At 36.6% G+C, this 16,563-nt stretch overlaps 1 protein-coding gene across 1 annotated transcript in view; it reads right to left on the reverse strand.

The window, feature by feature from the left end:
- Positions 1–86: 86 nt before the first annotated feature.
- The window catches only part of LOC139735091 (uncharacterized), a 63,796-nt gene continuing 47,319 nt past the window's right edge, over positions 87–16,563 (reverse strand). The window contains exons 3-5 of the mRNA XM_071645862.1: positions 4,433–4,436; positions 2,596–2,772; positions 87–1,070 (exon numbers count right to left, since the gene is read on the reverse strand). Of these exons, the coding sequence (XP_071501963.1) occupies positions 171–1,070; positions 2,596–2,772; positions 4,433–4,436 (1,081 nt within the window). The 3' untranslated portion in view covers positions 87–170. The remainder of the gene's footprint in view (positions 1,071–2,595; positions 2,773–4,432; positions 4,437–16,563) is intronic.

Below are 16,563 nucleotides of genomic sequence, written 5' to 3' on the forward strand. Positions count from 1 at the left end.
AAACCAACTCTAGACCGTAACAGGGACCGCAACGGGAATGCACTAGCCGTGGTCCCCACAAACAAACTGCAGAACAAACACAGGTAATAAAAAACATTTCTGCCACTCCTCATCAATTACAAATATAACAAGAAAGTACCAGAACCACGTTTGGTCACGCAATCCCAAAATTATTTAAGTTCTAGTACGTCAGATGTCTGAGAAATAATCTTCAAGTGGAGGGTATCATCCTTCAGAAAGCCTTGATTGGGATCTTCTACCAGTTGTATCTTTGCAAAGAGTGGACATCCTGCTCCAATGTTTCTGTCAGAGGTCGGTCGCTTGAACGAGGAGCTCGTTGGGTCTGGCCGAAACGCTTCAACGATGCTCTTGTTGAGGGGGTCATCCTGGTTCACCAGCTGGAAGATGATCTTCTGCTTGAAAGGCCATGGCAACACGGCATCATGCGGCCCTCGCATGATGGTTAGAAAGAGAGAGATGTGGGTTTCCTTGCCAACACCATCTCCCATCAAGAAAACTCCACCACACAGCTTGTAGCCATATTGGCTGGTGAAGAAGGGCATAGAGTAGATGGACTTCACATTGGTTGTTGCAGCATTTTTCTTCCTCTGGCTGTAGTTGTCAATTTTCCAGAGAAAGACTCCACTGTGGGAGCACTCAAGGTCCAGGATTCTTGCTTCCAACTTCTGACACCTTGACAATAACAGCCCTATTACTTCAACAATTCCTTGCAGCTCTTGGTTTATTCCGTCGAGGAGAAGCCTCTTTTCAGCACTGCTCAGTGATGAATGCATCACTACGTCACGGCTCTGTGCTATGAAGGAGAATCTAGCTTGTAGTGCAGCATATTCACACCATACATCTTCCCCCAAAGTACTGTGGGATTCAGGGCGTGTCTCGTCATGGGCCTGGTGTTCATCGCTTACAGGTACACAAATCAGACCCTTATTGGCTATGGCCAGCCCTGATGCATCGATGCGATGAAAAATGTACTGCATCAGTTCCTTGAGCTGCTGCACTCTCTTCTGATCACTACCGAGTACCAGATTTATGACGGAGTCCAAAGGCATCTAAAATTATGCAGTAGAGAGAAAAACAGAATGTTTCACGTTATCTTCGAGAGAATACAATTTGTAAAACTCTATAATATGCAATAAATGCAGACAAATCATATGTGACTTCCTTTGATTCATTTGATGGTAGCTTTAAAAGCATAAACTCCCCATCATTGCTTCTAAATATTATCCTCATCCTCATGATATTGTAATATGTACAAGTATACAACTGGAGAAACAGAGACAACAAAGAAGAAATTGTGCTTGATTTTGTGTATCAAAACTGATCAAGAAAAAAACTTTTCTCTTTCAACACACAACCAGCACATATGCCATAGCATACTCAACAAGAGCTTTCATTGACTGTTATTCAAGATTTATCAATATCTCAATCTAAAATGTTTCTGTATGTATTTTACTGAAAAAAAAAATGTCACCATGGCAATGCATTGTCCAGCATTGATAGAAAGATGTGCCTTGCACAACTATAAATCATATTGGTAAATTATGCAAAATCTCCTATCAAATGCTGAAAAACGAAGGAATTAGCTTAACCCAATGACAATTTGTATGATTTTCATGAAAAAAAAAATGTTATTATGGCAACAGTGTTTGACTTTCATTAAAAGCTCAGGGAGTTAGCTCAACTCACATTAGTTTAACTCTGTATAGGAATAATTCTTATTGAAAAATATGTTTCTATTGCAATGCATTGTTCATAATTAAAGAAAAATAGGGGATATCTACTATTCATATTGGTCACATGTGCCAAATTTCAACACAAATATTTGAAAACTGAGCAAGTAGTTTAATGCATGAAATCTATTATGATTTGCATACAAACTGCTATTGACATTGCAACAGATTTCTTTCAATAACATTCATGAAAAAGGTGTCTTGCACAACTACATGTTACATTGGTTAAATTTGCTAATTTGAAAAGACAAGCTTTAAAAATAAGAGACTAGTTCAATACACAACATTTTTTAATGAAATTTAGCTATTGCCATGGAAATGTATCATTAGATTTTAATCTCGTATTAAAGGTGTATGGTGACTTGCACATCTACCTATGATAGCTGTCACACATAAGGTCAATTGCTAAAAATATGAAGGAGTAGTTCAAGCAGGCCCGTATCTTGTGAGGTGTTCAGGGGATTCTGCCATAACATCCCTACATACAGGGAGTTTAATTTCATTTTGTAAAGGCCCGATTTTGACCAGTTAAAAGCACCATTCTTGTTGTATATTAAACTATTTATTAAAGTACATAACCCACAGAATTTGTTTTTGTGTTGTGTTGTGCAATACATTGTATCGACTGTGCCATCTGTTTCGATTGTTTTTCTTTCAATCTTCCTACAAGCATCCTCTACCTTTAACGAGTCAGAAATATTCTTTTTGTGTTTGTATGTTTTTTATTGTAAATTCAGTCTCAGCTGTATAAAAATCAAAAGATAAATCTGAATTGAACAAGATTGAAGAGCAGCAATGATTCAGGATAATCTAGGACAGAAGATGTACTGACAGATTGCCTTACCTGTATGCTGAGGGGAGGGTTTTTGTTGTCCTCTTCGTAAGTCCTGATGAGGTGGATCATGGGACACCATTCATCTTCTTTGTGCTGCTCCAGGGCTCTGCTCTTGGGCAGCCACTTGCCACAGCCAAACTTCTTGCACTGGATGCGTTCTACATTCCCACACACCCTTTCATGGTTCTGGGAGATAAGGGTAGAAATATAATAGTCATTGCAATTGTTTGGGTTTTTTTAATCAATTTTTTTTATTTTTTTAGCAAAAATAATTCATCCTTTTCCTTCTTGGTTGCCCCCTTGGTCCTCAGGATCATCACTGACCCTCCTCTGCCTTTGTCTATCTGCCCTCCTGCTCTAATCCCCCTCCCTCTACCTGTTGGGCTCCTTGCCCATGACCTCCTACCCTCTCCCTGACTGCTTTTGTTATGTATATTGCTGTTTGTGATTGCTTTCCCTGCCTGTTTGTAATTTTTGAATTTTTAACATCTGCATAATCTAGATGAGGTAAAATAACTGTTGGATATATCAAATGTAGACGATTTCTACTGAAAAATTGTTGTAAACAAAAAAGAAATGAAATCATGCAACCAACCTTTTGACACAAATGATTAACATGAACATCTCATTTAAAAATGATATAAAGTTGGGTACCTCAAAAGTTTCCCTGAATTTCCTTGTCTTAGTTTGTGTTTCAGATTAAAGTACGTTATCTGTGAGACTTACTCACCCCAAAGTGCTCTCATGTCTTAGTAATCATGCACATACACTGCTACATACACTGAATACTACGGCCAGCGCATGCGCACACAAACATCTTATCCGTTCATGGATTTGAAATTTGTGTGCATGTGATGTGTTCGCATGCACTGGCTGTAGTATTCAGTGCATGTAGCTCTCCCAAGGTCCCATCGACCGAGTCACATTCAGTCATCAATTCGAACAGAAAGGGACTATTGGCAGAACCAAACGTTGCCCGAAGCCTGTTTTCAATACTTCAACTTAATTGGTAAGTCTTCAAATTGAAGAAATTTTTGGATTTTAAGTTGATATTTACCCGCGATACTAAATCTGTCATGATCCTGAATGCTACAATGCGAAGCCCCATTACGCTATGCGTATGGGGCTGCTGGTCGCAGTTATTTGCATGGTAAAAAAAAGACATGAGAGCACTTTGGGGCGAGCAAGTCTCACAGTGTTAGTTATATGAAAGGTACTTTAACCTGAAAAACAAACTAAGACAAGGAAGGAAATTCAGGGAAACTTTTGAGGTACCAAAACTTTTTATTATCTTTAAGTTCAGCATCAATTTACAGGCCAAAGTATTTTACACTCTGTACTTGACTGATCACATGACCTTTATTGCTGAGATCCAATCTGTTATGTCTTTCATTTACGTAAGCACGTTTCCATTGCGCATGCTACAGTTTTATCATAATATTTGTTTTCAGTATCCTTTTGGTAATTCATTTGTCAAGTTTCAGAAGTTCATGTCGCAAAACTGATTGAACTGTATGCGGGTCTTTGTGAGAAACATTACAAAATAGTGTCATTCGCATACCTACATGTATGTCCACTACACGAGTCAAATATACAGAAGTATTTAAGTCATTAGTAAATACAATGTATAGTATTAAATAGACATATTAAGATACATCCGTAGGCACCCCTTGGCCAATGGAATGGGTACACTTGTAATTCTTCAGAAATACACAGTTCTATTTAAAGCTTCACAAGTTAGTAAACTTATTTAAACATTAACCCCCCCCCCCCCCCGAAAAAAACCCCACTTGTTTTCATCACAAAAATCAGGAATATCAGAATCTTCCATTTTGTACAGACTGACTATCCTTCAATGACAAAAGAGGGGTAACAAGTAAAGGTGAGTTATATTTAATTGTATTGTATGTTTTTTTATGACTTAATCTTTCATAACACTTGTGCCCTTTTTCTCTTCTCTTTCAGATCCCTTTTATCACATTCATGAGTCCTTTTCAAAACTACACCTGTAATTGTAATCAATCTTATCCTCCCTCAACTACAAATAGAAATGCTTAGGATCAACCTCTCCCCACCCCTTCCTAATTTTTGTTGGGTTTTGATTTCAGGTTCCACAGTCCAAGTTCTCCATGGCTTATATTAAGGGTAAAATAAAGATTGTCTGAATGTTGTCACAATAACTCTGATTTGAAAGGCTCTGTAAATCCAGGGCCTTGATTGGAACAAGAACAAATAAAAGAGGGAAGGAAAACCAAAGATTTCATACAAAAATGTACGGAGAGCTATTACAAGTATTAGCAATATAACTTAAGAACAGCCCCCAAGCTTTTTTTTTAAAGAAATGTCTGAGTTTGTCGAATTTTATGGCTGACTCATTCAGACATTCAAGAGCTCTGAAACTTGGCCTAGAGGTTCAAATGGTTTGTTTTTTAAGGCACAGTTCAAATTACTATACTACATACACTGTACATTGGATTATTGTACTAGGTGTTACAATAAACATTTCCCACTTTTGATCCTTTAATAGTTCTAAAACTATATATCAGATAACACTGACATTGATATGAGCAAGAGCTGAATAGTGTACAATTCTGTTGAAGGTAATTTCAAAATGAAAGCATAAAACAGTTTCATTGAATTCAAAACATTTCTCAACACATTCTGTACGGGAACCTGGCAGTCTCTGAATTAGGTCTATTGGGATTTCAGAATTCAGTATGAAACAGGTTAAGTTACGTTTCAGATTTTGCGCTATTTTCAACCCTCTGCACAAAACTGTAATTTTGCACAGGGGTCAATTGGTGTGTATGGGAGTGTGCAGTTAACACCCAGACATTGGTCCTAAACTGGCCAGGGTTTGAATGCCCTATTACGTATTCATGAGAAATCCCACTATCACAGCTTGTCTTTATTCATCCTGAAATGCAAGTACACTGTACATGAAAACATGTTTCGTTTTGTTGTTGCTGTTTTTTCATGTGCATTTTACCCTTTACTATGAATTCAGACTAGCAGTGCCTAGGGCAATCCATCATTAATTATTAAAAAGCATTCATGTGCATTTTACCCTTTACTATGAATTCAGACTAGCAGTGCCTAGGGCAATCCATCATTAATTATTAATAAAGCATTCATGTGCCTTGGAACAAGAGTCCAGAAGCCTAGTCAGCAGAGCTCTGAAAAAGTGGTATTCCTGGTATTCATGTCTATAGTTCAGGGTCACAAATTCATATCATATTGGTTCTTGCGTAAAGTTCCATTTTGTACAGAGGGTTCAAATTTGACCAAAATCTGGAACTTAACTTTAAAACTTATTATGGATTTAACTAAACTGATGCATGCTCTCATATTCAAATCACCTCCACCTAAACTGTACACTTTATTCAGCTGTTACTCATATCAATGACAGTGTTACAAATGATGAATAGTTTTCAACTATTAGGGATCAAAAGTGTAGTACACATGCATTTGAAGACATCCATCCATCCATGATCCATCACAGGCTTCACTTTGAATAAATTCCCCCTCACACATATTGTTAATGTCCCATGCTTCATGCAAGCACTCCACTACAATTTTCCTCCTAAATGGTTTACTACATGGCTTTATTCCTGTCACTACTTGTACATCCTATTTAAACAACAGACATTATTGCAAAGCACACAAATATAACAAAGGCTGGATCTTACAAAAGCTGTTACTGTAAAGGTGGATATTTTTGCAGTGTGGAAATTTTTGCGCAACCAGAACCCAGCACGAAAATAAAAGCATGCTGATATTTTTGGGGTTTTCATTTCATTTTCCAGTTATGTCTTGATTCTGCAGAAATAAACACATGTGAAATTAATCTTACCATGCCCAGCGTAGAAAATTGTTCAGTATAGAACAAAATGCGCAAAAATCTATCCACTTTACAGTACGCTTTTTTATTTTTGTTTAAAATGAAAAGAATCAGAGTGTGCATATAAAAACACAACATCAAGACACTCCTACTCTATCATCTCAACAACACAATGTAAAATGAAATGATGGTAGTAATAATGATAACAATAATCAAAGAAATAGATGTATTTCCACATGTCGGACCAAATTGCAGCAGTGTTATGTGCAAAACATACAAGCCAAATAGTGTAAAACCATGGACAAACCAGTTTAATACAAAGCTAATTATATGGACCATTTCTTAAAATTTAATGGGAGCTTATTGTTGTTTTGTCCAGCTATCTTATAAGAAAATGAGGACAGGGTCCTTCTTTTCTTGGGGGCCTAAATGGGGGAGTCATCCGAAACTGCCAAGAAAAACTTGTTGTTCCTTAAAAAAGGTACTAGAACAATGTCAGGGCATTATTTAGCCCTTTTTACACTTGTGTTTCTTAACCCCATACTTTCTCAGACCCAGGACTATCGTTAGTCCCGTACCAATTTTTTAAGCTTTTTACACTGTATGACTCACCAATTAGTCCCGTACTATTAAGCACTTGTCCGGGGCTAAGAAGAAAATTGACCTTTTCACACTCGTATTTCTTAGTCCGGTACTTTCCAAACCACATGAATATTTATGATTACGCTGTGTACTGTACACGTACACGCACTCACTGGCAGCACTTGATTTAAAACTCATTTCTGATTGGTCAGTGAGGGTTGGACTTCGTCTCCGTCGCTTAGCCCAGTATTATTTTTTCGTCCTGTTTACACTCACTTGCTTGGCACCGCAATTGCGGTGCTAATCCTGCTATTTTGCAGGGCCAGATACATGTAGTACGGGATTATCGGTGGGGCTAGCCCACTTTGGCAAAAACAAGTGTAAACAGAAAGTGGGCTAAGGAAGGGCTAAGCCCCCCCCCCCCCCCCCCCCCTTAGCCCCACCATCGGTACGGGACTAAGCAAAAATTTACAAGTGTAAAAAGCCCTTATGACTGGATTGAAAAAGATGGCTATATTGTCGCTATTAATAAAAAATTGGGGCATCGCTTTGAGGCTCTGTACTAGCTGTGGGCCCCTCAGTCACATACAACCCACTTGAATCCACCACAAAGTTTACAAGGATGATTCCCACCAAAGAAAGGACTCTGATCAAAATGTTATCAATAATTTTTCCTGGATTCCCTTTAATGTTTTAAGCTATATTGTACAGAAAGATAATTCAAGAAGGAAAAGAGGAATACTGAAATAATTGCCTGCAAGCAGTAAAAAAAAAATATGAAAATGAATTTCAGGCAATGTTAGGTGTACAGTGTAGCTTGTACACTGAATAATCTTTCAGTTACATGTATAAAGCCTTTTGACAGGGATGTTTACCACTGTCCAATATGGATCTTTTAAACAAGAATTATTTCCACTCCTATCAAATGCAGACCACCAAACTTTAATATCTGACTGTAATACAAGGATGATTTGACTCAAAGTAGGAAATGAAGAGCAGTTCCCCTAAGAGTGTGCACAATGTAGTAATATTGACACAAAATATGAAACTCTCATTGAAGCAAGAGCTGAGAAGGGTCAAAGTTCAGATTTTATTCCTCCAAATTCAGAATGGACAGAAGTCTGAGAGTGTTTCCTCCAATGGTACTTGCAAGGTGCATTGCCATTCCACACTGTGATGCTGTGCTTCCTCGATGTAATTGTGCTCTATTATTATGTAATGTAATGGAAAAACCTTCAAATAAAATTACTGAAAGTGCCCATATTCTAATTTTTGGCACTCTATTGGTTGTGATCTTGCATGGAAACAATGGTATAGGGTTCATGATGCTCTTGGTGATCATTTGTGTGGTTCACACAAAATGTTTGCGTGCAGACATATAAGCTACAATGTATATATTTCGCGAGTCTAAATTTTTGCGGATCAGGAATTGCCGACGATTTCTTGAGTGGTTCAATTCGCGATCATGAAGTTCTGTGGTGAACGGAGAAGAGTACACACATATTTTCATGTGTCTTTAATTTCGCAAATAACATCTGACTCGCAAAATTTGCGAACATAAAAACCTTGCGAAATATTCACGGATTCAGGAAGCAAGTGTGATATTCAGCGAATATGGACAAAACAACTTCACAATTGACAAAATGTGGAAAGAATCCCTATCACGTGTCACAATGTCGGAAAGAGGAACAAATACTTTCCATTTTAGGAAAAAAAAATTTAGTGATTTCTCACTTTGGTGATACTAAGGAGTGCATTTGTCATACAGGGGACATATTTTCATGAATTGTTAATTTCACAAACATCAGTGAACTTGTAGATTTGGGAAAGTACACTGTAAAGACACTGAAAAACACATTGTTTACTGCACAATTACACTTTTGTATATTATGATGCAATCTTGTGAGCCATCAAGTCATTTCATTTTTTCTGCAAATTACTGATATTTGGAAGTCAAAATAGGAATTAATATTGAGTTGGTTGTGGTTTAGGACTGGCATTTTTTTATGCTAATGATTTTATTTTATTTGTTGCAATTAGCATGATGTTATGAGCATATGGCAATTTTTTTTTTTTCATAGTTAATGTATTCTTTTTCAGGACTGAGTGGTTTAACTGAAAATTAATGCAATGAAATTGGAGAGATAGAATGGCACATAAGGCATGGTTCGACACTAACTTTTTTGTTTGGTGGCCCGATGGGGCCACCAAAATCCTAAATTTCAAATTTTTGGTGGCCCGACAGAAAAATTTGGTGTCCCGAAAAAAAAAAAACAATAAAAAACATTAAAAGTCCTTTTTTTTCATGAGTCAAATATTTAAGATTTATGATAGTAAGAATTAGAAGTTGGACATATCTACTCATAAATAAACTTCAACAAACTTGCAACACTCACTCTCAGGCATTCATTCAGTCCTTTTCATCCATCCTTTGAACAAATTTAACTGCTAATTTCCGGTGCAAAAAGTTACAAATTTATTGACATACTTTTCAAAATATTTTGGTGGCCCGAGGCGGGCCACCAAATTTGCCCTTTTTTGAAATTTGGTGGCCCGACTTTCATTTGTGGTGGCCCCGGGCCAACGGGCCACCGTTAGTGTCGAGCCCTGCATAAGGAATACAACGGTAATGTGATATACAAAAGTAATATCTTAAAAGTGCATTTTTTGTAGAATCTAAAGGCTAAACTGAGAGAGTTGAATACCAATATTAAGGAGATAATTCATAATAAAGACTTGTGACAGCGATAACTACCAAGTGAGTGTGTGGTTTCAATTTTCCGGCAAAATGTGTTAAGTCAAAACTTATTGAATAGCTTGTTATCTTTACATGTGCCACAAATGGTTGTGGCAGACCAAAAAGTTGTAAATGAAATTAAAAGACACAAAAGACTGTATTACAGAGCAATGCATTACCAGGACCAAGGTCATGGCAGTTTGAGGAGGGTGTCAAAATCTAATTTACATTGTGAAAGCTCAAAGACTATAATTTTTTTTTTTCGTGGTGTAATTTATGATAACTTTAAATGGGGCAACAAGTAGTGAATGGGCGCTTTATTTTGACAATTAGCAGCATTGACAGCAGGTGCTGGATTAAGTTTTCCTTTCAGGGTGCTAATTACTGACTTGAAATCAGGATGTCATGTGAAAATAATGATGTCATGACAGGATGTGGAAACAGAAGAAGTTTTAAGCCGGAAGCCCAAAAACAAAAATAGGCAAATGGTACACAGTGGATCTTCATCCTCTCTGCTAAGGTTTTGAGAAATATTATTCCTTTTCTGTTTTTTTTTTTCTCCTGAATTAAAACATACAAGCTACACAAACACTTTGTATCTGAATGTAGATTTACAAATTTGATTTAAACAATTTTATAATTTTGAGATAGTCATTATGACAACAGACAAAAGGAGATATCAAAATTTTCTGTAAGATCTACAACACAAGAGTTAATATTAGATTTGGCAGTGAAACTATATCATACCAACTATTAAAATATCAGCTGAAATGGGAAAGTATTGATTTCTGGCATGAGTTATATAAAAGCTGAGGGAACTTTCCTTATGATTGTGTTTACAGTAAATATTAAATTTAATATCAATGATACTATACATAATGATGCTATATGAATCTGGATGGATATCAATGGAATGCTAAATGACACATTAGTGCCACATAATGAATAGCATGCAGTTTGAAGTAAATTTTGAATTAAACATATGATGAAGTGACTACAGTATGCATGTACAACTTGTAGGCACTACATAGTACATCTAGAGATTTCATTCAGCAAGACTGAAGGTAGTTGTTGTTTTTGTTGTTGTTGCTGTTGATAACAGGTATATGTTGTGTATTTGTAGGATTGAAATGTTTTGTGCTTGCTGGGGGATGGGGGTAGTTTATGTACAAGTACAAGGTATACAACTGTACATATTGTATACATTTGTACATGTGCATTGCGTTTTGGGTTTGGCGAGGGGGGGGGGTTGAGTAGGATGGAGGTAATGCTTGAAGTGATGCCTAGATATTGATCAATACTTTTGAATCACAACTATACAGATGTACATGTAAGATAACAGTATACATCCTGATTATTCATATTATATTTGAAAGTAATTTGACACAACAAACAGGGCCATTGTTCATTTCAGTTTTTTGAAAGCAAATTTATATGAATGGACTATCTTCTGTTTGTAACCAACTAATGAAATTCTGTCTTTGTTACAAACATGAGCACAAAAGACTATAAATTCTTTTCCTGTTAACCCAACAAACTTCGACACAGTGTGCCTAATTTTTTTAAATAAATCTAGTAATGTGGAATGCGTTTAGACAATTTTCCTTCATTGTTGTTTTTCTAAGACAACTTTATGGGATTTCCATCCAGGTTACATACATATGCCGATAGATACGTAACAAATGCCTGAAAGTGCCAATAAGGGCACAAAGTCTTTGTTCTCACCTTATTTCACAGACTTGTAAAGTGAACCTAAAACACACAAAACAATTTACTTCCCCTTGAATTATTTTTCTTCACAATATCACACTTTTGTTCCCTTTATTGTGGTAATGCCCATATTTATTTGCTGACAGGCAATTCTATTCTAGCTGGCCTGCACAAGTCATGCATTTTCAATGTACCCAGATGGGTAGCAAATGAAGATTGATTGAATCGCTCGTGATTCAGTCAATCGTCTTTCCCTCCCCCATGTTACCATGTCTTCACGCTTTCAATCATGCCATTAGGCCCCCTAAAGTAGTGTTTAGGTTCCGCAAAAGGAACCGAGTGTCCTATTATTTACAATGCATTCCATTCAGACAGCCATGATGCACTAGATTTACCACCATACCCATGCTGTACTTTACCTCTACTCTATCACAAAAATACTACGTCATAGCGAGTAATACTATTCACAGAAATGCCGTCAGCTGTCCATGTTCAAAATGGGATTGGTTTTTGATGGTATGAACTTCTATGAAATATCATAGAAGTTAGTTCACTAAATTATTAGGTGATCCGAGTATCCTCTCGGATCACCTATTGTATCTGTACGGATTCTTTCTTCTTCTTCTTCTTTCTTTATTTCTCCCCAAAAGTTGTGCAGAGGTTAGCTCAGAAAGTACTATGCCTATCAAGTTCAAACTTATACCATGTATGTATCGTGTCCCAAAGACGGCAATCGAACTAAAATCAAAGTGATCAGTCGACCGTGACGTCACTATGACGTCATTATATGAAAACACATTCTCAATCATATCTCATTAATGGAATGAAGTTTTTCAATGAAATTTACGTCACATATATTTCAAGTTATGCGCATTCTATTCATATTCTCAAAATTCACATTTTCTCTTGGTACGTGCGCGTACGCGCGCGTTGAAATATTTGTATGCTCAAATCGAGCTCAAATTTTTTTTGCACACGTTTCAGACCATTTGGAACATTTTTTGAAAAATTGAAAAAATCGGACGGACGCGTACGCGCGCGCGCATATATGCACGCACAGCTCATATGCAATAGAAATTTTCAGTTTTTTCACACGGATCGGATGTCCACAATGTCAAGGAATACTTCTATCAAGTTTCAAGTCGATCCGACTCAATATGACGTCATACGGGCCCGTCAAATTCAAAATTTCGCGCGTGCGTCAATGGGGATACACTGTGCAACTATGCCAAAAAAACGCCAATTTTAAATCGGATTTTACTCGTCAGGATGGACGGTAACCCCCCATTTTCTTGACATATTCTAAAAGCTGATGAGTTGTACGTGTCATTTCATGGGTTGGCGATACTGAAAAAATGATTAAAAGATATCAAATTTCTTAATAAAGTAAACAAAGTAAATTTTCCAAATGACGTCATCAAATTTCAAATTCACTCGAGCGTATCTCACTTAAATTTCGCCAATTTTCACCCAGATTTCAGTATGTTGTAGCTTATGAAATGTTCTTTCATCAATGTAATAACAACATTTTGATTGGATAACGTCATCACCTCGTAAAAATGGATTGAAAGTATCCTTGTAAAATTTGACCAGTTTACGTGTTATCTCTATGGGAGAGCAGTTTTTCTGGCAGTGAAAATTGACATGACTCTCTTTTTCGAGCACTAGCTCACTTATGCTTCGGTGAATTTCTCCCAGATTTTAGTATGTTGTAGCTGAGACTTTGGGCTATCGTAATTGTGACCTCCATTTTTTCATACACCGTTGGTATCACGTCGAAAAACTTGGTTGAAAAATTGCATGTGGCTTCGATGCAGCGTCATTTTGCTTAATACACAGGGCCTATGGAGCATGAAATAGGTCATTGCATAGCGCATCCGACTCGTAATCCTAAGGTCCCTGGTTTGATGCTCACCCCTGCCAGTTTTTTTTTTTTTAACACTTTTTAGGTGATCCGAGTATCCTCTCGGATCACCTTCTGTATCTGTACGGATTCTTTGTTTTTCTTCTTCTTCTTTATTTCTCCTCAAAAGTTGTGCAGAGGTTAGCTCAGAAAGTGCATTGCCTCTCAATGTCAGACTTATACCATATATGTATCATGTCGCAAAGACGACAGCGCAAGTGAAATCATAGTGATCAGTCGACCGTGACGTCACTATGACGTCATTATATGAAAACACATTTTCATGCATATCTCATTAATGGAATGGAATATTTCAATGAAATTTACGTCACATATATTTCAAGTCAAGCGCATTCTACTCATATTCTCAAAATTCATTTTTATCTCAAAACGCGCGCGTACGCGCGCGTTGAAATATTTGTATGCTCAAATCGAGCTCAAATTTTTTTTGCACACGTTTCAGACCATTTGGAGCATTTTTTGAAAAATTGAAAAAATTGGACGGACGCGTACGCGCGCGCACATATACGCACGCACAGCTAATATGAAATAGAAATTTTCAATTTTTTCACACGGATCGGATGTCCAAAATTTCAAGGAATATTTCTACCAAGTTTCAAGTCGATCCGACTCAATATGACGTCATACGGGCCCGTCAAATTCAAAATTCCGCGCGTGCGTCAATGGGGATACACAGTGCAACTATGCCAAAAAACCGCCAATTTTAAATCGGATTTTACTCGTCAGGATGGACGGTGACCCCCCAGTTTCTTTACATATTCTGAAAGGTGATGAGTTGTACATGTCATTTCATGGGCTGGCTATGCTGATAAAATGATTAAAAGATATCAAATTTCTTAATAAAGTAAAAAAAGTAAATTTTCAAAATGACGTCATCAAATTTCAAGTTTACTCGAGCGTATCTCACTAATCCTTTGCCAATTTTCACCCAAATTTCAATATGTTGTAGCTTATGAAATGGTCTTTCATTAATGTGATTAAACAATTTTGATTTGATGACGACATCACCTCGAAAAAATGGATTGAAGGTAACCTTGTCAAATTTGACCAGTTTACGTGTAATCTCTATGGGAGTGCAATTTTTATGGAAATGAAAATTGACATGACTATCTTTATCGAGCACTAGCTCACTTATGCTTCGGTGAATTTCTCTAAGATTTTCATATGTTGTAGCTGAGATGTAGGGCTATCGTAAGTGTGCCCTTCGTTTTTTCATACGTTGTCGGGATCACGTGAAAAAACTTGGTTGAAATTAAAGTTTATCTTCGATGTATTGAAATATTTCTTTCTTTTTGCAACTTTCTTTGCAATAACTCAAGAAAAACAGCCCCTATCACCTTCATATTTTGCACATGTTTAGTTCATGTCACGAAAATTATTTCATAAAATTACAACTACTTGATCAGACGCCATCTTGGGTATATAATTAGGGTCAAAGGTCATAGATGTTTCATCCTGTATCTTGGTGAATACATGTCCTATCTTTCCCATATTTTACACACGTAAAGACCATGTTACAGGGATCATTTCATAAAATAACCACTTTTTGCTCAGATGCCATCTTGTCTGTGCAAAGTGGGGTCAAAGGTCATATGTACTTCTTTTTCTATCTTTGCTATGACGTGTTATCTCTATGGGAGGGAATTTTTTAGATGTGAAAATTGACATGACTCTCTTTATCGAGCACTATCTTACTTATGCTTCGGTGAATTTCTCTCAGATTTTAATATGTTGTAGCTGAGACTTTGCAGTATCAGGAGTCGAATCATTGATTAAAAAAAAGATCGGATCACCTTAATTTGTCAGTGATGACAAATTACAATCTCTAGTTTTCCTTTTTTTTCTTTAGTTAGTCTTAATCTCCTTTCCTAACTTTATCTTTTTCTGATTTTTTCATGCTTCTCCTTCAAATTTCTATAAAAATAACAATTTTTTCTTTATTTTTCTTTCTTTCTACTACTTTCTGTGCAATAGATGAACAACAACAATGGTTATTAATCCCATATTTTGCACATGTTTTGTTCATGTCACGTACATTATTTCATAAAATAACAATTACTTGATCGGACACCATCTTGGGTATGTAAATTAGGGTCAAAGGTCATAAATGTTTTATCCTGTATCTTGGTGAATACATGTCCTATCTCTCCCATATTTTGCACACGCAAAGACCATGTTACAAGAATCATTTCACAAAATAACCACTTTTTGCTCAGATGCCATCATGTCTGTGCAAAGTAAGGTCAAAGGTCATATATTCTTCTTTCTGTATCTTCATTATGACGTGTTATCTCTATGGGAGTGCAGTTTTTCTGCGAATGAAGCTATGACAATCTTTTTCGAGCAATAGCTCACTTATGCTTCGGTGAATTTCTCCCAGATCTTAATATGTTGTAGCTGAGACTTTGGGCTATTGTATTTTACCCTTCATTTTTTTTCATACGATGTCGGGATCACGTTAAAAAACGTGGTTGAATTTAAAGCTTATCTTCAATGTATTGAGATGTTTCTTTTCTTTCTGCAACTTTCTTTGCAATAACTCAAGAAAAACAGCGTCTATCACCCTCAAATTTTGCACATGTTTAGTTCATGTCACGTACATTATTTCATAAAATAACAACTTCTTGATCAGACACCATCTTGGGTATGTAAATTAGGGTCAAAGGTCATAAATGTTTCATTCTGTATCTTAGTGAATACATGTCCTGTCTCTTCCATATTTTGCACACGCAAAGACCATGTTACAAGAATCATTTTACAAAATAACCACATTTTGCTTAGATGCCATCCTGGCTGTGCAAAGTGAGGTCAGTGGTCAAATATACTTCATTCTGTCTCTTTATTATGACGTGTTATACGGAATATGGTACCAAAGATGGCAGATCTGACTCGCTTTTCTAAATGAGATTCCGAATATCACACGGCGAATGTCCCTAAACACAGATGAAACCTGTATGGTCATGCCTAAATTATATATTTGTTGCTGTATCTTCGTTATCTAGTGTATACAGAATTTGGAACCAAAGATGACAGATTTGACTCCCTTTTCTAAATGAGAATCCAAACATCACACAACCAATGTCTCTAAACACAGATGAAACCTGTATGGTGTTGCCTATTGCGATCAGACCTCGAATCATTGATTAAAAAAAAAAATCGGATCACCTTAATTTGTCAGTGATG

The sequence above is a fragment of the Diadema antillarum genome, unplaced genomic scaffold (genome assembly GCF_040938485.1).
Source record: "Diadema antillarum isolate AM-2024a unplaced genomic scaffold, OU_Dant_1.0 seq00000563_RagTag, whole genome shotgun sequence".
Taxonomy (NCBI): domain Eukaryota; kingdom Metazoa; phylum Echinodermata; class Echinoidea; order Diadematoida; family Diadematidae; genus Diadema; species Diadema antillarum.